At 35.1% G+C, this 21,747-nt stretch overlaps 1 protein-coding gene across 4 annotated transcripts in view; it reads right to left on the reverse strand.

The window, feature by feature from the left end:
• The window catches only part of EEF1AKMT2 (EEF1A lysine methyltransferase 2), a 73,074-nt gene that overhangs the window by 50,317 nt on the left and 1,010 nt on the right, over nt 1–21,747 (reverse strand). For 2 of the 4 annotated variants that reach the window (XM_022568495.3, XM_089898321.1), the window contains exons 2-5: nt 21,287–21,352; nt 20,661–20,775; nt 6,209–6,316; nt 2,917–3,133 (exon numbers count right to left, since the gene is read on the reverse strand). In XM_022568495.3, the coding sequence (XP_022424203.1) occupies nt 2,917–3,133; nt 6,209–6,316; nt 20,661–20,775; nt 21,287–21,352 (506 nt within the window). The remainder of the gene's footprint in view (nt 1–2,916; nt 3,134–6,208; nt 6,317–20,660; nt 20,776–21,286; nt 21,353–21,747) is intronic. The other 2 variants (XM_022568497.2, XM_022568499.2) reach the window with 2 other exon arrangements.

A 21,747-nucleotide genomic window follows, 5' to 3' on the forward strand; every position in this document is an offset into this window, starting at 1 on the left:
AAAAGTCCTGGGTTCAAGTCCCAGCTCTACCACTTACTAGGTGAAAGGTTACTAGATTAAGGTCAATTTACCTTAACCAGAATCCTCAATTTCTATGCAAGGAGGTTACAGGTATCACTGCCCCTATCTAACTTACAGTGATTTTGTGAAGATTAAAATAAGAATATGTGGTGTTCTCCTAACCTATAAAACAAAATGGAAATTTAATGTTTTATTATTCTGTTTTCAAAAAATAAGACGAATAAGGGTGGAAGGTTGGTTAACTCTTAGTTAACCATGGTTTTCTCTCAGTGATGCGACTATCAGTTTGGGAGAATTCTTTTTCTTTTGGGGGAGAAGGTGTCTGCATTTTCTAAGTTTCCATGTCTTGAGCTAAAGCTCAAATAACACTTGTAAACAGAAAAAAATGCTTAAATGGATCAACTGGTTTTTTTATACTTTGCTTCATAATTCATATTCTTAATCAAGCTTCACCAAATCTTAACAAATAACTAAATATTAACATACTCATTAAAAACTGATCATAAGAAAACTTTTCCAAAGAAGGCCAGGCCTTTTAAATAATACGATACATTTTAATGCTAAAAAATGGAGCCACTGTGATGGGTACACACCCATATTTGTTTTCTGAAATTTTACATATGCTTAAAATATTTCATAATAAAAATTCTCAAGAGAAAATGGAGCTGTCTGGGTGAATTTTCTAGGACTAATCTTTTAACTCCCTGGACTAACCCTACAGAATTTAAGTTTTACATTTCAGTAGATAATACATCAAAATGTTGATGTATTATCAACAATACAAAGTGGTTGTATACCAGAGATAGATAACAAATTTTAATTATTTTAATCTATATACTTATGTGTTGGGGTTACTGATATTTTAAAATTTTTTTCATAATGAATCTGATTACTTTTTCAGTAAGATAGGTTTGTGGGTTTTTTTTAATTCACTAGTTGTAAGAAAGTCAAGTTCCTTGGACATCAAATTAGAATATCCTAGTGTCTGCCAAATGATTAAGTAATCCTCACCAAAACAAACGGCGACACAAAATATTTATATAAATAAGGCTACAAAAGAAAAATGAAAAATTCACTTCAATAGATTTATGAACATTTACATTTCAAATTAGGAAAGAAGCAAAGAACCTTAAAAAAATTAGTGAAGCAATCTTTATTCTATGCAAAAGGGACCATGGAAGTCAATCTTAAAAGCTAGTGACAAGGCCCTTGGCAGTGATGCATGGCAGTGTGTTCTGTTAGTGTCCTGTATCTATCTAACTCCAAAAACCATTTTCTAAGAGAAGCATGCCTAGAAAAGTATCTTTAATTGTATATAATTATTTCTTTAACATTTCCTGTTGTAACATTTCACTTATTTAAATTCTGCATTAAGCTCTAAAACTGAACAGAAGTTAAAGAATTTATTCAGTAGCTCTCAAACACAGACACATTTTTAATCACTCTTTACAAGGCTAAAGTCTGTTCCTCATTATGAAAGACAGACAAATATGTTTTTGTCTGGTGGTTCCAGGGATAAAAGAGAACACCTGTATTTAAAAACCAGGAAAGGAACTTGCCCTACACAGTGTAACTTTGAGCATTTATTAAAATTGTCAAGCTTCAAGAAGAAAGACTATTGATACGGGGCCTCAATAGTTCTAAAGGAAACAAATTTAACATAGAAGATAATAAAATTAATGACATGAAATAAAAGACAATAAATCACATAATTCTTGTTTTCCAGAGGCAACAGTAATGAAGCTCACATTTCAAGCCTCAAACACTTCAAGTTTTACATTATATAACCTGCCAAAGCCATCGAATGCACACAAAAGGACATGTGTTAAGTGTTCTCCCTCCTACTGCCTATTCCCTTACTACCAAAAAGAAAACAAACTCTGAGATAAAGCGCATTCAATACAGTTATAAATTCATTTCCCATTAGCTTGTGACAACTGAGGTTCAAAATTTAACCACAAACTTCATACCATATCACTTATTAATACTCCATCCTGAAAATTCTTCCCACTCCTTTAAAAATAACAATACTAATCTGAAATGGAGTCTAAGGAAAAAACAAGCAAATATATAGCTACAGATTCTCAAGGTACTTTCCCAGGAAGTCCTGTGCACTGCATGAGTAAAGTGACAGGTGAAATAATCCTTAAACCATGCAAGAAACAGTCTTCCAAAGAGCTCAAAATATTTGTGTATGGATTAAAGATTCTCGATTCTTACAAGATCCCCATTTAGTAGACACAGCACTAATTATACCTTGCTAATGGGGCAAAAAAGGATCCTATCTTGGCACCAAAATCTTGCAAAAAGTAGAGATTTCCTCAAGAATTAATAGGTAGTAATTCTTCTAAGTTCCTATATTTTGTTTCTGTGCAATGTTAAAAAAGAATATACACTGAAAACAAGAAGAAAAATCCTAAATATATAAATGACCACTAGGCAAGACAAAGTATCTATAAAATGAAAACTCTCATACAAGACTTTAAAAAACACTACTACCATCTGCATTATTACTGTTATTACTAATTACCAGTATATCAGTACACTGAAGTCAGAAACACAATATATGCACTTTCTTTGCTTGATTCCCTAAGTAACAGATTATATAGCTTAAACAAAGAAATTAATTTTTACAGGCTCATAAATTTTAGTACTTAACTGCCAGGATTTTTTGGAAAATTTTACAAAGGACTCTGGATCTCAACCAATATTATTTCTTTGCTCTTTGCATATACAGTTAAAAGTACTACCATGGTTATTAACAAAGAAGAAAAGCAGGCGACTCCCACAAATAGAAAAGTAAAATACTGTAACACCATGGGAAAAAAAAAAAACCTATTTAAGTGGATTAAACCTGAGGTAAGAACACATTTAAACAACATAACAGCCATTTACCTTCACTGAATTCATTTAGCAACTCTTCCTTGGTCCAATTACATGAGGTTATTAGAAAAAAGCCTTTCACTTTCAACACCCTGGAGAGAGATTTCACATATTGCTTCCTCTTTTCAATTGCATTGTCAGGATTAAGGCTTATGGCATCAAAAGTCCCTTTGTCAATACAAATATGAAATCCAGACAGTTTTGTGGAAGGATTCAAAAAGTCTTCTACCTATATTAAAAATCAATGTCTATGTGAGAACAATTCACACACAATATTTACTGAATTTAAGTAACAATCTGTAAAAAGTTACAGATAAAAAGAGCAATTACTTATGATGGCATTTTACATATAATAAACATTTGCAACTTTATAGCTAACTTTTATGTGCTTCATTCCAAGATCATTAAAGCTAAGATTAGTAAGCAAGACTGACAGTGTTTCCTGGACATTCCAAATCTCTACAAATTTGGAAACAAATCAAAGCCAGGTGTATTGCCTAATAATACCAGCACATAAATGGGGCTCACAAGCCTGGTTTATGAAAAAGTTATTTCTGTCGAAAAAAAGAATATTTGAAATATTTTTTAAATGACAAAAAAATATCTGGAACTCAAACAAGGCACTTGAAATAAGATGATTTTTAGCTGACATTACTAGCTGTATGACCTGAGGTAAACATGGTAAATCAAAAGTTCTTTTACCTTGACTCAGCAGCTTACAAAGCAACTAATGGATACAATGAATGGCACAAAGCTTAAGAAATTAAAGGACTGTTTAAGCTGCAATTACTTAACTTTATAAATATCATGCACTCCAGATTTTGAAAGTCATGTATCAGCATCTCATTCATTTTCAATAACTTCAATAACTTACTGATACTTTAGAAGCATTTGAAATAGTGATCTGCCTCAACTTCATAAAATATTCAAAATAATTTGCCAACAAACTTAATTCTGAAAAGCTGCTTTGAAAAAGTAATTAAGCAGTTAGCTCGTGATTATTCATATAAACTTAAAATAATCATAAATAGTGTATTATCTGAAACTCTTATTGTTTGACTTGAAAATGTGTATTGCATGTTTACATACATTTGAACATAGGTTTCCTGCCCCTGCCTCACATCAAAGTATTCATTACACCTGAAGCAAAACAATGACTACCACTCTTAAGAGCGAAGTTTGGAGAAGTTCCTATCCTAAATGCCTATATAAAAGTATTCATTTAGTGGGACTTCCCTGGTGGCGCAGTGGTTAAGAATCTGCCTGCCAATGCAGGGGACCTGGGTTCGAGCCCTGGTCCAGGAGGATCCCACATGCTGTGGAGCAACTAAGCCCATGCGCCACAACTACTGAGCCTGTGCTCTAGAGCCCACGCGAGCCACACCTACTGAAGCCCGCATGCCTACAGCCTGTGCTCCACAACAAGAAGCCACCACAGTGAGAAGCCCGCGCACTGCAACAAAGAGTAGCCCCCCGCTCACTGCAACTAGAGAAAGCCCGCACGCTGCAACAAAGAGTAGCCCCCCGCTCACTGCAACTAGAGAAAGCCCGCGCGCAGCAACGAAGACCCAACACAGCCAAAAATAAATAAATGAATAAATAAAAAATAAATTTATAAAAAAAGTATTCATTTATTCAACAGATATTTCATAGACACCTATTATATGCAGGAACTTTTCAGGCCCTGGGACTGTAACTGCAAACAAAGCAAAAAAGGTCCCTGTATGAGAATATATCTCATATTCTCTAAAAGGAGAGGCAAACAATAAATAAGCTAACCAAATTATTTCAGATAAAGTGCTATGAAGAAAAAAAAAGAATAATGAAGACAGTGAGTGCCTGGGAAGAGAAATGTTTTGGAAAAGGTAGTCAGGCAAGACCTCTTTAAGAAGGCGATATTTGAGCAGAGATCAGAATGCTGAGAATGAGCCAAACAAACTGAGATCTGGGGCAAGAATATTCTAGACAGAGAGCAGCAGGTATAAAGACTGGAGAAAAACAGGGCTGACATGTATCAGGAGCAGAAAGAAGGCCAGTGTGACTGGAGTACTGGTGATAAAGAAGGAAAGAGGTAAGAAACGAGGGGCTTTGTAAGGCTGGGTGGGCATTCAGATCCCATTCTGAATGTAACGGGGAAGCCCCTGGAGGCTTGTGAGCAAGGAAGTGACACAAGCTGATTTATATTTTAAAAACTAACTCTGGGTACCCTGTGGTAATGGACAGCAGGGCAGCAAGAGTGGAAACAGGAAGGCTAAGTAAGAGGCTACTACAGTCATCTAAGTGAGAAATGATGGTGGCTTGGATCTGGGAGGTAGCAGTGGAAATATCAAGAAATGATCACATTCCTGATATACTTTGAAGATAAAACCAACAAAACTGGCTATAGGATTTGTTGTTGTTGTTGGCGCCTTGAGGCTTTCAGGATCCTAGTTGTCCAACCAGGGAGTGAACCCGGACCACAGTACTAAAAGTGCCAAGTCCTAACCACTGGACTGCCAGGGAATTCCCTGTTATAGGATTTAAAGGAAAGAGTGGGGTAGGGGATGGGAGGTGCGTGAGAAGTTTAAGGAAGAAACCAAGAGTTTCATTTTGGACCAATTAAGAGACTTTTAGCTATCCAAGTGGAACTATAGAATAAGCAGTGTTTATATAATTCTAGAGCTCAAAGGAGAAGCCTGGGATAAAAATATAAATGCAAGAGTCATCATCTCGGGCTTCCCTGGTGGCGCAGTGGTTGAGAGTCCACCTGCCGATGCAGGGGACACGGGTTCGTGCCCTGGTCCGGGAAGATCCCACATGCCGCGGAGCAGCTGGGCCCGTGAGCCATGGCCGCTGAGCCTGCGCGTCCGGAGCCTGTGCTCCGCAATGGGAGAGGCCACAACAGTGAGAGGCCCGCATACGGCAAAAAAAAAAAAAAAAAGAGTCATCATCTCCTCACAGATCAGAGGGCAAAACATAAATTGAGTAATCTTTGGTGGCATTATACTACTTTAGGCATTTACAACTTTTTGATCTAGTTAATCCGAAGTTAGCTATTATTTGTGTGTATTTGCAAAAAAAAAAAGAGCGAGAGAAAGAATAAACATACTTGCACACAAGGGAGAGGAGAAAATAACTTTCCCAAACTGACTAGACTGAAAATTTTAATACTGTCACTGAAAAAGTATCATTTTGGATTATTTATGATTGACCCTTAATTTATGAGCTCAAAGATGTCAGCAAATTAATATACTTCAGAAACATTTAAACTTTATAACTTATTACAAATAAAAATAAGAGTTACAGTAATATAAATAATAGTTACCTTCAACTTAATGTTAGATAAACCTTCTTTCTCTATAATATTTCCAGAAAGCTGTATTGCAGAGGGAGAGTAATCAATTCCAGTAATATTAGAGAAACCAAATTTTGCCTAGGGACAGAGAAATAATGTTATACTTTAGTTTTCAGAAGTTTTAAATACTGTTTTACCTATGAATTATATTATTCCTTTAGGACTGGGGCTGTTTTATTTTTTTAATATATCAAATGACATATACTATCCAATAATCTAAAATGTTTAAATTTTATTGTAGAATCTAAATAGAAACTAAAAGTTTAAATTTATATAATGTGACAATTTATTCTTTTATAATATTTGATTTCTTTTTCAAAAGGAAATTCATTTTCTTAAAGACAACGAGAATATATGTGTATTTCAGCCCTAAAGCAGAAAAATGTAGTATTAACTTCTAATGCTGATATGCTTTAATTCACACAAAAATCTGTCATAGATTTTACTTAACACAATTAAGTTACACGAATAAATTAAATGCGTATGTAATAAGTTCTTTTTTTTAAAATTTTTCCTTCCGTGTACTTATAAATCATGCAGTTCTCCACCAACCATGTGATCACTAACCATCTTACATTTGTATAGTATTTTTCGTTTTTGAAATATTTCATACATTCCAATAGACCTTTACAAAAAACCTGTGAGATAAATTGGGCAGGTATTAATACCCCCAAAGAGTTAAAGAAAGCTCACTGGACTTAAGAGGTTTGAGACTAAAACTGCAGTCCAGCTGTTTACTAACGATATTAACCCATCTAAGGGTGTGTGGAGCCTGAGGCAGAAGCATGATGGCCTCTGGTCTTCACCTCTAACTATGCTGAACATTGTAAGACCAATCAGACTAAAGAAAATATCAAAGGAAATTTGAAGAAGAACAGAAGTTGCAAAGTAAAGTGTAGCCTGAAATTCTCTTCCAGCTCTTCACCATTTACTAAATGGTTACTTCCTTCAAAACGACTTAACCTACTCCAACACCATCCATTTAAGACTTATTTAGACTTTTCAACCTTAAGTGACTGATTCCTAATCTAAACTCAATTAACACAACAATCATTTTCCTCAGGGCATTTTGCTCCCTTTGATCATTTTTATTTTTAGTCTTAAGGTCTAATATCCCTTCTTTGATGCCAACCTCCTATTCTTTTAGTGATCTCAATCCATATTCTTCAAGATCTTCATTTTCTCCCAGTTTCCCTCATTTATCAGACCTAGAATGCAGGATGATTCTATTAATTGACTCTTACCAGTTCCTTCTTCTCCAAGCCTGTTTATTCTTCCCTGAGAATTTATAAAAATCATATGTAGATGTTTTAAGTTTCTAGAACAATCATCCTCAAACTACTGCCAACATTTTTCACATTCAATTTCTGGCACTCAGTGAGAAATAAGCAGACATTCAAGGAAATAATAAATGACCAAAAATCAAAGGGAAAAAACTTACATTAGAAAAAGACCCACAGGAGAATCAAAAGAATGATCAGAAACATATTTAAAAAACTGAAATAAATGACAATTTGGAGAATTGTGACAGAGAACTGAAAACTATAACAAACAAACATACAAATAAGAGAATTTTAAAATGCAATGATTAAATTAAGATACTCACAGATGGGCTTGATAGGAGATTGGACACACACACAAAATAGTGAAGTGGAAGAAAAGTCAGAATGCCACTTTAAGCACAGAATGACAGAAGGATGGAAAATTAAAAACAGGAAAGAACATAAAAGACATAATATGGCACAGAGTATAAGATCTAAATATATATAATAGAAGTCTTAGAAAAAGAGGAAATAAGAATAGGGCAGAAGAGAAAATGACATGACTGAGAACTTTCTAATTTTGAAAAAGGATCCCAAGCCACAGATTCAAGAAGCACTATAAACTCAAGGCATGATAAAAACAAAGATAGTATAGTATAATATATATCTGATAAAACATATAATTTATCTTATATACAAATAGTATAATATATCTGATGAAAACCAAAATCAGAAAAATCTCAAAAGCATTCAGGGAGTGGGGTGGGGGATACAATGTGACAGATTACCTGCAAAATACCAACAGTAAGACTGACGGCTGGCAATAAGTCATTAAGAATGGAAGCCAGAAAACAACAAAAGGAAAATGCCAATCTAAAATTATATCCCAGCAAAAAAAACAAAAAAGTATGTATGTGTGTGTGTGTGTGTCTGTGTGTGTGTGTATCCATCAAAAATGTAGGTGGTCACTGAAAAAGCACCGAATATAAGCAATGATTGTTAGCATGACAAAAATACAGAAAACTAAACATTATGTGTCACATAGGCAAATATACATGACCACCTATTAAATTTACTTGTTTTAAAAAAAACTGAATTTGATAAAAATCTATGGATCAGAGGTAAAGAAACTTTTTCTTTAAAGGAACAGAGCATAAATATTTTGCACTTTTCCAGTCATACAATCCCTGTCACAACTACGCAACTCTACTACTGTAGCACATAAGCAGCTACAGACAAAGCTGTATTCCAAGAAATATTTATAAAAACAGGGGAAGCCTAGATTTGACTCATAAACTATAGTTTGCTGACCCTTATTCTAGATTTAACTTCCAACCTACAGAAAACACAGGGGACAGAAAACATGTTAAATAATACTACAGAGATGCAATTAGAAAGTCCACACTGTGGTAAATCATTTGGGACTAATAAACTACCTTCTACAACAAATAAATCACCAAGTTACATAAAGAAAAAGTGTAGGGAGAACTTAAAAGAGCCTTAGGAGACTATCAGCCAACTGCAATATGTGGACTCAATAACGGAATGGAAATGACAGAAGAAAAGTCAGTGAACTTGAAGACACATCAACACCAGTTACCAAATCTAATCAACAGAGAAAAACAATCGGAAAAAAAAGAACAGGTCCTAAAGCTTCAGGGACCTGTGGGACAATACAAAGAGGCTTAACGTTGATATTTACAGACTCTCAAAAGGAAAGGAGAATGTGCTTCAGGGGAAAAAAAAAAAATTGAAAACATCCCAAATTTGGCAAAAGACTCAAGTTCTCAGATTCAAAAAGCTCAGTGAACCCCAAACAGGATAAGGAGAAAGAAATCCAAGCAGCAGTACATCATAATTAACCTGGTAAAAGCTAAAAGACAATGGAAAAAATCTTGAAAGCATCTAGAAAACTGATGCATTACTTACAGGAACACAACAATTCAGATGACTGCAGATTTCTCATCAAAAACTATGGAGGTCACACAACATTTTTAAAGTACTGAAAGAACAGTTAATTCAGAATTCTATATTCAGCAAAAACATCCCTCAGGAATGAAGGTGAGATAAAGACATTCTCAGGTGAAGAAACGCTAAGAAAATTTCTTGCCAGGAAAGCTGCTCTAAAATCATTCCTGAAGGAAGTTCTTTAGACAGAAGGTAAATAATACCAAAACAAACAAACAAACAAACTTGGAAGATCAGGAATGAAGAAAAAAGCTGCAAAAGTAAATATCTGTGTTAACATAATTAACTACTATTCTCCTTTGAAAGGAAACATTATAGCATTATCCTACAGGATTTTCAATGTAAAGGTAATATTTAAGACAACTGCAATATAAAGAAGGGAAGATTAAAAAATCACAGGTGGTTAAGGTTTTCACATACCACATGGAACGGTAAAACATTGATTCTAAGTAGATTGTGTAAATAAAGTATGTATATTATAATCGTACAGCAACCACTAAAGAAGCCAAAAAGATATAGTCATTACAGCAACCACTAAAGAAACTATACAAAGACATTTATACAACTAGATATATCTAATTAAAATGGAATACTAAGAAATGTCCAAATAAAGCAAAATAAGCAGGAAAGGAGAAAGGGAAGAATGAAAAAACAGAGGTAACAAAGAGAAAAGAAATAATAAAATGGTAGACCTAAATCCAAATGTTCTAAATATACCAATTAAAGGATAGAGATTATTAGAAAGGATAAAAAAACATGACCCAACTATATGCTGGCTACAAGAAACTCACTTCAAATATAATGATATAGGTTGGTTTAAAGAGAAAGAATAGAAAAGGATATACCATGCAAAAACTCATTCTGGCCTGCGTACCACAAAAAAAAAAAGCAAAAACTCATTTTAAAAAGTTGAACTTCACACCCACAAGGATGGTTATAATCAAAAAGATAATAAAAAGCGTTGGTGAGAATATGGAAAAACTGGAACTCACATACAGTGCGCATGGAAGTGTATAATGGTGTAGCCACTGTGAAAACAGTCTAGCAATTTCTCAAAAGGTTAAGTATACAGTAACCATATGAACCTGGGTATATACCCAAGAGAAATAAAATATATGTCCATACAAAAACTTATACATGAATTTTCACAGCAGCATTTTTCATAATAGCCGAAAAGCAGAAACAACTTAAATGTCCGTCAGCTGGCGAGTAGATAAACAAAATGTGGTAAACCCATCCAACAGAATATTAATTGGACAAGAGGAAAAAGTATTGATACATGCTACAGTATGGATGAACTTTGAGAACATTATGTTAAATGAAAGAAGCCAGACACAAAAGACTACATATTGATGATTCCATTTATATGAAATGCCCAGAATAGAAAAATCCACAGACACAGAATGTAGATTAGTGGTTGCCAGGGGTTGAAGGGAATGGGGAATAAGGAGTGAACGATAATGAATATAGGGTTTCTTCTTGGGGTGATGAAAATCTTCAGGAATTAAAATAATGGCGATGGTTGTACAAATTTGTGAATATACTAAAAACCACTTTCAAAGGGTAGATGTTATGGTATGTGGATTATATCTCAATTTTTTAAAAAAGCTGGAGTGGCTTTATTATTAGCATCAAAGTAAAATCAAAGTAAAGAAAACTACCAATGTTAAAGAGGAACATTATACAATAAATGGGTCAATTCATCAATACACAAACACATAAAATCCTAAATGTGTAACCTCTGAACAACAGAGTTTGAAAATACATGTAGCAAAAACTGACAGAAATAAAAGTTAAAATAGACAAATCTACCAATACGGTCAGACACTTCAACATTACTATTTCCATAATTAATAGCACTAATAGATAGAAAATCAGTAAAGGTATAGAAATGAACAACACCATCAAACACCATAAGTCTAGTTAACATATACAGAATACTCTATCCAGTAACAGCAGAATACACATTTTTTTCAAATGCACATGAAACATTCACCAAGATGGATATATCCTGGATCATAAAACAAAGTAACACATTTAAAAGAATTTAAATCATACAAAGTATGTTCTCTGACATAATCGAATTAGACTAGAAGTCAAAAGCAGAAAGAGAAAAATCCACAACATGTGGAAATTAAACAACAGAATTCTAAATAATCTGGATCAAAGAAGAAAATTAGAGAATTCCCTGGTGGTCCAGTGGTTAGGACTCCACACTTTTCACAGCCAGGGGCCCGGCTTCAATCCCTGGTTGGGGAACTAAGATCCCGCAAGACTCACGGCACAGCCAAAAAACAGAAGAAAATAAAAATACAGCATATCAAAATTTGTACGGTGCAGGAGCACCTACAGGAAAATTTATAGCACTTATATCATTAAATGTTTACATGAGAAAAGAAGGAAAGTCCCAAATCAATAATCTAAGCTTCTACCTTAAGAAGCTAGAAAAAAAGAGCAAGAATAAATTAAAAGCAAAAAGAATGAAAAAATAATAAAATTAAGAGCAGAACCCATTGAAACTGAAACATAAAAGCAATAGAGAAAGTCAATGAAAACAAAAGCAAATTTTTATAAAAGACAGTAAAAATGAATCTCTAGCATCACTATCAAAGAAAAAGAGAGAGAAGACACAAGTTACCAACATTAGGAATGAACAAGGGGATTTCAATACAGACCCAACAGACTTTAAAAGGATAATAAGAGAATACTGTGCAGAACTCTATACACACAAATTCACAATGGACTAATTCCTCAAAAACCACAAACCACGCAAACTCACTCAAATGAAATAAATAACCTAAATGGGACTGTGACTATTAAAGAAATTTTATTCATATTTTAAACCTTCAGAAAAGAAATCTCTGGGTTAAATGGTTTAATTGCAAATTCTACCAAACACTCAAGAAGAAATAACACTAGTGCTACACAATATCTTAAAAAATTTAAAAAGGAGGGAATTCTTCCCCACTCATTTTATAAGGCCATCAATGCCCTGAGACCAAAACCAAATAAAGATAATATAGGACTGCAGGGAAACTGCAGACCAATATCCCTCAAGAATACAGATGTAGGGAATTCCCTGGCAGTCCAGTGGTTAAGACTTCACCTTCCAATGAAGGGGGTATGGGTTCAATTCCTGGTCGAGCTAAGATCCCACATGCCTAGTGGCCAAAACACCAAAACATAAAACAGAAACAACACTGTAACAAATTCAATAAAGACTTTAAAAATGGTCCACATCAAAAAAATCTCTTTTTAAAATTAATTAATTTATTTATTTGGTTGTGCCAGGTCTTAGTTGTGGCAGGCAGGCTCCTTAGTTGTGGCATGCGAACTCTTAGTTGTGGCATGCATGGGGGATCTAGTTCCCTGACCAGGGATCCAACCCAGGTCCCCTTGCACTGGGAGCGCAGAGTCTTATCCACTGCACCACCAGGGAAGTCCCCCAAAAAAAGCTTAAAAAAAATACAGATTTAAAAGTTCTCAACAAAATAGTAACAAGTTGAATCTAGCAATACAGAAACAGAATTATACATTATGACCAAATGGGGCTTATTCCACAAGTGCAATACTGGTTCAATATCTGAAAATCAATTAATATAATCCACCATATTAACAGTCTAAAGAAAAAACACCTCATGATTATATTCACTGATGCAAAAAAATTTTATTTTATTATTTTTTTAACGAAATTCAAGAAATACATCCTAGAAATACAAGGGAACTTCTTCAACCTGATAAAGGGCATCTAATAAAATCCTGCAGCTAACATCATCCTTAATGGTGAAAAACTGAAGACTTTCCCCCTAAGATGGGAACAAGGCAGGAATGTGCCATCACCAGTCCTAGTCAATACTGTATTGGAAGACCTAGGTAGTATAATCAGGCAAGAAAAAAAAAGGCATGCATTTTGGAAAGAATGAAATAAAACTGTCCCTATTCACAAATGGCATGACTGTCTACATAGAACATCCCAGAAAAATCCACTTAAACCTCCTAGAACTAATAATATGCAAGATTACAGGATACAAAGGCAACACAAAAATCAACCATATTTCTAGCAATAAACAATTGGAAACTGAATTTCAAAAAGCAATACCATTTTAAATACTCCAAAAACAAATATATAGGTATAAGTCTAAAAAATATGCACAGGATCTGTCTGCATGCTGAATGAAAACCAAAAAATGCTGAGGAAAGAAATCCAGGAAGACCTAAATAAATGAAGAGAGACACCATGTTCATAAACTGGAAGACTCAAGACAGTAAAGATGTCGATTCTCCTCAAATCACAGATTTAGCTCAATTTCAATGAAATTTTCAGCATGGATTCTTTTGTAGATATTTACAAACTAATTCTTAAATTTATTTGGAAAGGTAAAGGAACTAGAATGGCCAATACAACATTTGAAAAAGAATAAAGTTGAGAGACTCACACTACCCAACTTTTAAGATTTACTAAAAAGCTACACTAATCAAGATAGCATCCAGAGGATGTCACCATGAATTCTTCCAAACATTTAAGAAAGAAACAAAACTAATCTTACAAAAATCCTCTGAAAAAAATAAAAACAGAGACAAGTCTCATCTCATTTTATCAGACCAGCATAACCCTGATACAAAAACTTTACATTAAAATTGCAAGTAAGCACAACTGGACAGCCCGCATGCCTCAACGAAAGATTCCGCATGCCACAACTAAGACCCTATGCAGCCAAAAATAAAGTAAATAAATAAATATTTTTAAAAATAAAATTGCAAGTAAGGAAAATTACTGGCTAATCTCTCTCATGAAGCTATATAATTCCTAAGTAGAATACTACCAAATCAAATCCAACAATATATGAAAAGGATAATACATCACAATCAAACTTGGTTTACTTCAGGAATGGAAATTTGTTATAACATTGAACAATCACTGCAATTATCTCAATAAAAATGTCAATTAAAAAAAAAAACTGGGCTTCCCTGGTGGCACAGTGGTTGAGAGTCCGCCTGCCAATGCAGGGGACACGGGTTCAAGCCCTGGTCCAGGAAGATCCTACATGCCACAGAGCAACTAAGCCCGTGAGCCACAACTACTGAGCCTGTGCTCTAGAGCCCGTGAGCCGCAACTACTGAGCCTGCGTGCCACAACTACTGAAGCCCACGCACCTAGAGCCCGTGCTCCGCAACAAGCCACCTCAATGAGAAGCCCGCACACCATAACAAAGAGTAGCCCCCGCTCACCGCAACTAGAGAAAGCCCGCACACAACAACGAAGACCCAACGCAGCCAAAAATAAATAAATAAATAAATTTTTTAAATTGAGGACCCCCACCAAAATCAATCAATTCAACTCTAACAGAATCAAGAAGAAAAATCATCTGATCATATCAATGAATATTAAAGAAAGCAACTGATCAAGTTCAACAACCCAACCATTATGATTAAAAACTCTTAACAAACTAGAATATAAAGGAACAGCCTCAATCTGGATGACTACCTGTAAAAACCTAGAGCTAACATCATATTTAACAGTGAAATATTAGAAGCTTTCCTCTTCTAATAGGCAGTGTTAGAAGGCTATCTGCCTTCACAATTTCTATTCAATGTTGACCTAGAGACTGCACAGCATTTTAATAAACAAAATATTAAGAATGGAATAGAAGAAACACAACTACTATTTACACATGACATTACAGTCTTTATAGAAAATCCAAAAGAATCTATAAATAAATAATTAGAATTAATGTGTGACTTACTGGATACAAGATCAATATAAAAATCTGTTGTACTTATACATAGCAGCAATAAACTATTAGAAAATAAAATTTAAAAGCATAACAATAATAGTCACAACAACAAAAAAATCTAGGAATCAACCAAGGAAAAATACTGGTTGGCCAAAAAGTTGTTCTGGTTATTTGGGGTTTTTTTTAAGTTATTTTTGGCTGCGTTGGGTCTTCGTTGCTGTGTGCGGGCTTTCTCTAGTTGCGGTGGGCAGGTGCCACTCTTCATTGTGGTGCACGGGCTTCTCATTGAGGTGGCTTCTCTTGTTGCGGAGCACGGGCTCTAGGCGCGCGGGCTTCAGTAGTTGTGGCGCGCAGGCTCAGCAGTTGTGACACACAGGCTTAGTTGCTCCGTGGCATGTGGGATCTTCCCAGACCAGGGCTCGAACCCATGTCCCCTGCACTGGCAGGCGGATTCTTAACCACTGTGCCACCAGGGAAGTCCCTGTTTGGTTTTAAGTAAAAATAAGACACATTTTTCATTTTCACCAAGAACTTTATTGAACAATGTATTCATTAACCGAGCAAACTTTTTGGCCAACCCAATATATAAGATCTCTGTACAGAAAATCTCTATACAGACAAAATACTACTGAGAGAAAATTAAGAACTAAATAAATGGAGGAATACATCATGTTCATGGATTCACTTGATACTATAAACATGTAAATCCTCCTCAAACTGATCCATAAATTCAATACAATCCTAATCAAAATCCCAGGGTGGGTTTTGTTTTTTTCCTGAAAAGTGATGATTCTAAAATTTAAATAAATAGCAAAGAGCTAACTAACAACATACAAGACAACAATGGAAAAGCTATCAAAGTCGGAGAACTTACATTAACCAAATGGGGAGACTTGTCCAGTAATCAGGACAACTTGGCATTGGCATAAGGATAAACAGACCCAAAGGAATAGAACAGAGGATCCAGAAACAGACCCAAACACATACTATTACTGGACTTATGACAGAGGCACCCCTACAGTGCAGTGGGGGAAAGAGCAGACATTTCAATAAGTGGTGCTGGGTTATCTGAATATTCATAGGTAAAAAAAATTAACCTTGACTCTACCTCACAACATACACAGCAATTAATTGGGACCTAAATGTGAAAAGGAAAAGAACAAAGTTTCTAGAAAAACATATAGGAAAATATCGTTTTGACTCTGGGTAGGCAGATTTACTACACAATATTCAAAAACACTAACCATTTTTAAATGATATATTAAACTTTAGTAAAATTAAAGAACTTCTGTTCATCAAAAGACACTATTACAGAGACTTCCCTGGTGGTCCAGCAGTTAAGATTCCAAGCTCCCAATGCAGGGGGCCTGGGTTCGATTCCTGGTCAGGGAACTAGATCCCTCATGCCGCAACTAAAAAGATCCCGCGTGACACAAGGAAACGCGACAAGAAATATCCTGCGTCCTGCAACTAAGACCTGGCGCAGCCAAACAAATAAATAAAAATTTTTTTAAAAGGTACTATTACAGGGCTTCCCTGGTGGCGCAGTGGTTGAGAGTCTGCCTGCCTTTGCAGGGGACGCGGGTTCATGCCCCGGTCCGGGAACATCCCACATGCCACGGAGCGGCTGGGCCCGTGAGGCATGGCCGCTGAGCCTGCGCATCCGGAGCCTGTGCTCCGCAACAGGAGAGGCCACAGCAGTGAGAGGCCCGCGTACCGCAAAAAAAAAAAAAAAAAAAGATACTATTACAAAAGTGAAGAGACAAGCAACACACCAGATACAAAGGTTATATACACAGAATATATAAAAAACTCCTACAAATCAATAAAAGAAAGGCAACCCAATGTTTAAATAAGCGAAAGCTTGAATAGGCATTTCACAAAAAAGAACAGCCAAATAGACAGCATATGAAAATATGCTCAATATCCTTAGTCATCAGGGAAATGAGAATAAAACCACAAGATACCACTACACACCTACCAGAATCACTGAAATTGGATAAGCTGACAAGAGCAGGTGTTGGCAAGGATGTGGAGCTACTAGAATTCTCACACACTGCCAGTAGGAGTGCAAACTAGTGCAACCAATTTGGAAAACTGTTTGGCAGTATTCATAATAACACAGTGCTGGAAATGAGTCAAATGACCATCAACAGGAGAATGAGTGAATAAATGAATAAATAAATTGTGGTATTTTCATATAGTACAGTACTAACCACAACGAGATGAAGCACTCTAGTGCTACACACAATACGAAAGACCATGGGTAAACCTAACAAAGCCATGCTCAGCAAAAGAAACCATATCAAAAAAGTGCATACCCAAAGATACTACTCATATCAAGTCAACAAGAGGCAAAACTCAATGAAATGGAAAAAGGATAACCTTTTCAACAAATGACGGATGGAACAATTCAACATTCACATACCAAAAAAAATTAACCCCAACCAGTATCTCAAACCTTCTACAAAAATTAATTCAAAACAAATAATAGATCTAAATGTAAAAATTTTAAACTTTTAGAAGAAAACCTAGAAGACCTATGTGACCTTAAGTTAGGCAAAGAGTTCTTTAATATGAAAACAAAAGCACGATCCACATACGAAAAAATTAATAAATTTGACTTCATAAAAATGAACTTCTGCTCTTCAGAAGATATTGTTAAAGAGAATGAAAAACAACAAGTGAACAAATGAGAGAAAACATTTGCATATCACATACCTGACAAGGAACTTATATCCACAATACATAAAGAATCCTCAAATCTTAATAACAGGCAACCCCATTTAAAAATAGGCCAAAGATGTGAACACACATTTCACCAAAGATATACAGATGGCAAATGAGCACATGAAAAGGTAATCAAAATCATTAGTCATTAGGAAAATGCTAATTAAAACCACAATGAGAAACCAGTATAGCTGACATGAAAAATAGCCTAACTTATGATGACAAAGTCAAAATAATCATTACCTTCAGGAGGGAATGAGTGGGGGGGGACACAAGGGGGCTTCTTCTATGGTGTTAATAATGTTTTATTTGTTGATCAGGTTGGTGAGTTACACACAATTATTCATTTTGTAAAAGCTGTACACTTATGACCTATTCACTTTTCTACACAGATGTTATACTTTATTCAGTAAGTTCACATCAAAAAAGAAAAAAACTTCCCAAAGCGACTCCACATCTAGGTAGCTTCACCAGTGAATTCTACCAAACATTTAAGGAAGAAAAAACAATTGTCAACAAACTCTTTCAAAAAATAGATTCTTGTTTAATGATGTCAGCATAACTTGATACCAAACCCTGACAAGGACACTACAAGAAAGGAAAATTACAGGACAATCTCCCTCATGGACAAAGTTGCAAAAATCCTAAACAAAATGTTAACAAACTGAATCCAGTAATATATATATATAAGTTGGGTTTATTCCAGAAATGCACTTAACATTTGAAAATGATCAATGTAATTCACCTACATGAATAAAGGAAAAAATTCATATGGTTACCTCAACAGATACAGGAAAAACACTTAATCAACAACAACACACACCGTTAGCAAAGGAGAAAAACATTTAATCAACAACAACACACACCGTTAGCAAATCTGAAGTCTGATAACAGAGTTATCTACAAAACTAACTTACAAGATAACATCATACCTAACAGTGAAACACTGAACGTATTCTCTGAAAAGAGCGAAAAAGACAAGGATGCCTTCTGTCACCACTTCTTTTCAACATTCTCCCAAAGGTCCCAAACAGTGTAATAAGGGGGGAAAAGTTACAAAGGATTGGAAAGGAAGAAATAAAACTATCATTATTTATAGTTTGCCTAATTATATATGTAGAAAATATAAAAGAATCTATAGTTAAACTATTAGTCTCAAAGGATAAATCATTAGCCTCTACAAGTGAGCTATTAGAATCCGAAAGTATCTACAGGTAAACAACAGAGTGAATAAATAAAATTGTGGTATAATTGTACAAAGGATTCATATACAGCAACAAAAATGAATGAACTGCTATGTACAAGTTGAGTGAATCTCACAGAATGTTGACTGAAAGACACCAGAAAGAACACACTGAAGGCTTCCATTTATATCCAAAACAGACAAATTAATCAATGATGTTAAAACTCCTTGTAGTTGCCTTTAGAGAGGAAGGAGGAGCAATTTAGACGATTAGCAGGGAGTTTAAGGGGGACTTCTAGAGTCTGTAATATTCTGTTTCTTGATTAGGTTGATAGGTGTGTTCACTTTGTAATAATTCATTGAGCCATACTCTTTTGGTTTGCGCACTTTAATGTAGTCATGCTGCACCTCGTTTCAAAAAAATTTATTACAATTTTTTCTAATCACATTTCACTGCTTCAAACATTTTAACGGCTCCCCATAGACTAAGAGTAAAATCTAAGCTCTTAGGCACGGCATATGGTATGGCTCCTACCTTTAATCTAAACCTCATCTCTGTCTATCTCACACATACACTTTATATTCTAATTTACCAAATTATTTATAGGGCCAGAACCTTCATGCCTTTAGATAATGTTTCCACTTCTTGAAATTCTCTCCCTCTTTACACTCTACCCACACTCAACACAATTTCCACCCAACTTGGATATTAGCTCCTCCAAGACCCTTCTTATCCCTCTTCCCCAAATCACTCCCTTTCCTATACTCAGTATATCTATTATTGCATACATCAAGCTACAGCATTAGCTGTTTATGTCTATGTCAGTCTATCCTCTATTGTACTGTGAACAACTCAAGCACAAGGTCTAAATTTTCATACTGCCAGTGCCTACCACAAGGCTTGACAGGTGGTAGTCACTTAGCAAGTTTCACTGTTACGTATATAACCTTACAAGCTGAAACAGTAAAACCATCTAGGATGAAGCCTAAGTCTTACACCTCCTCCACAGCACTCGGCAGAGCAATGATACACTATAGGCATTAACGGTGATGGTTTAGCTAGTAGTAGAACCTGTACCAAAACTCAGTTCCATGGACAAAATGCTCTTTTCAAACCATATGCAAAACACTCTTCAAAAACCATATGCTCACCTAAGAAAAGGGATGTATGTCCTACTGGAAATGTAAAAAAAAACATCATCCTTTTATACATACAGATTTCCAGAGTTCTGAGAGGAGAAACCAACAGAAATCAACTAGTCAAAATCTTTAGGAAAGAACTGAAGTCCAGAAAAAAAAAGTGGCTTGCTCAAGGTTGAGACAATAGCAAGGGCCAAGACTAGGACTCAGATCCCCTGGCTTCTCACTTAGTGCTTTCTCACAGCCCATGCAGCCTCCCTTTTGTACCATGTGACTTCTCAAGGTAAGTGGTACGACTGCTTTACTACTTTGGATTTAGATAGCTAGTATCCTCAACTGCAAGATTTTTTTCTTAATTTCATTTTTAAATTTGGTTCTAACACATGAATACTAATAGTACCAACAAGTTCAACCAGGAAAACACCATTTCCAGTTCCAATATCAAGCACTGAAGCATCCAATGGAATCTTGTGTTTCTGCATCCACCTTATTAGTCGAGTCATACTCTCTTCTCCAAACCTATTAGAAACAGAGAATCAGTTAATCAAATAACAGAGGGATAGAGAACAAAGGTTACAACTACATTACACTCAAGCAGCTTATTCAGTTTGCTCAATTAAGTCTTTTTTAAAAGTAAGAAATAACATCTGTAACTGCTTAATCTTCATCTATACTATTATTTAGAAGAAAACACCCCCAAGAATAGAACAGAATAGATAAGGTTGGTATGTTACTTATTAATGTTTCTCTACATCAGCATTAACACTTGTACATGTTGGTGGCTCAAAAGTGCATTGCTTATTGAAAAAGGACAGTTATAAAATAAGGGTTATTTCCTAATACTGTCATCAAATTTAAATCTGGGCCATTAAAAGAGAAAAGAGACAGATTCTTTCAATCTATCCACCAAAGCCAGAATCAGTCCAAGGTTCCCAAGATTTCTAGGGTTTCTCTGGGATAAGCACTTAAAAGACACACACACACCTACACAATCCTCTGGATCATAATCCCACTACTTTTTCTAACTTACCAGATTTCTCCTGTATCTCCATATTCTTGGAAAGTTTGCAGTTCTCTCTCATAGACAGCATCCCAGCTATATGAATAATCAAATGCAAAGCAAATTATTCAATTAAACTGTATTATGAATTAAAGGTGTATTTCTAATACATTACTGGGATAGTTATGACAGAAATTTAAAACATTATTAGTGTTGACAAGTGCACACCGCTCAATCTTTTAACATCCTTGTGTTAAAAGAATGAAAGAAAGAATAAGTTGATACATGTAAAGCACTTACAACAATGCCTGACATTTAAAACGGTGTATGTTTTAGCTTAAAAACTACAAAGACGTATCTGTCCAAGGATCCCTAAGTCCCAAACACAAATCCAAAACTTGACTGTAAAGGCATAGTGTCATTACAGCACTTTTCAGTCTAAAATGTAAAGACACAAGAATTTTCTACCAATTAGGTGGTTACTCACAATG

The sequence above is a fragment of the Delphinapterus leucas genome, chromosome 16, assembly GCF_059928025.1.
Source record: "Delphinapterus leucas isolate spDelLeu-1000000601 "Yukka" chromosome 16, BTC_Dleu_Yukka2, whole genome shotgun sequence".
Lineage (NCBI taxonomy): Eukaryota > Metazoa > Chordata > Mammalia > Artiodactyla > Monodontidae > Delphinapterus > Delphinapterus leucas.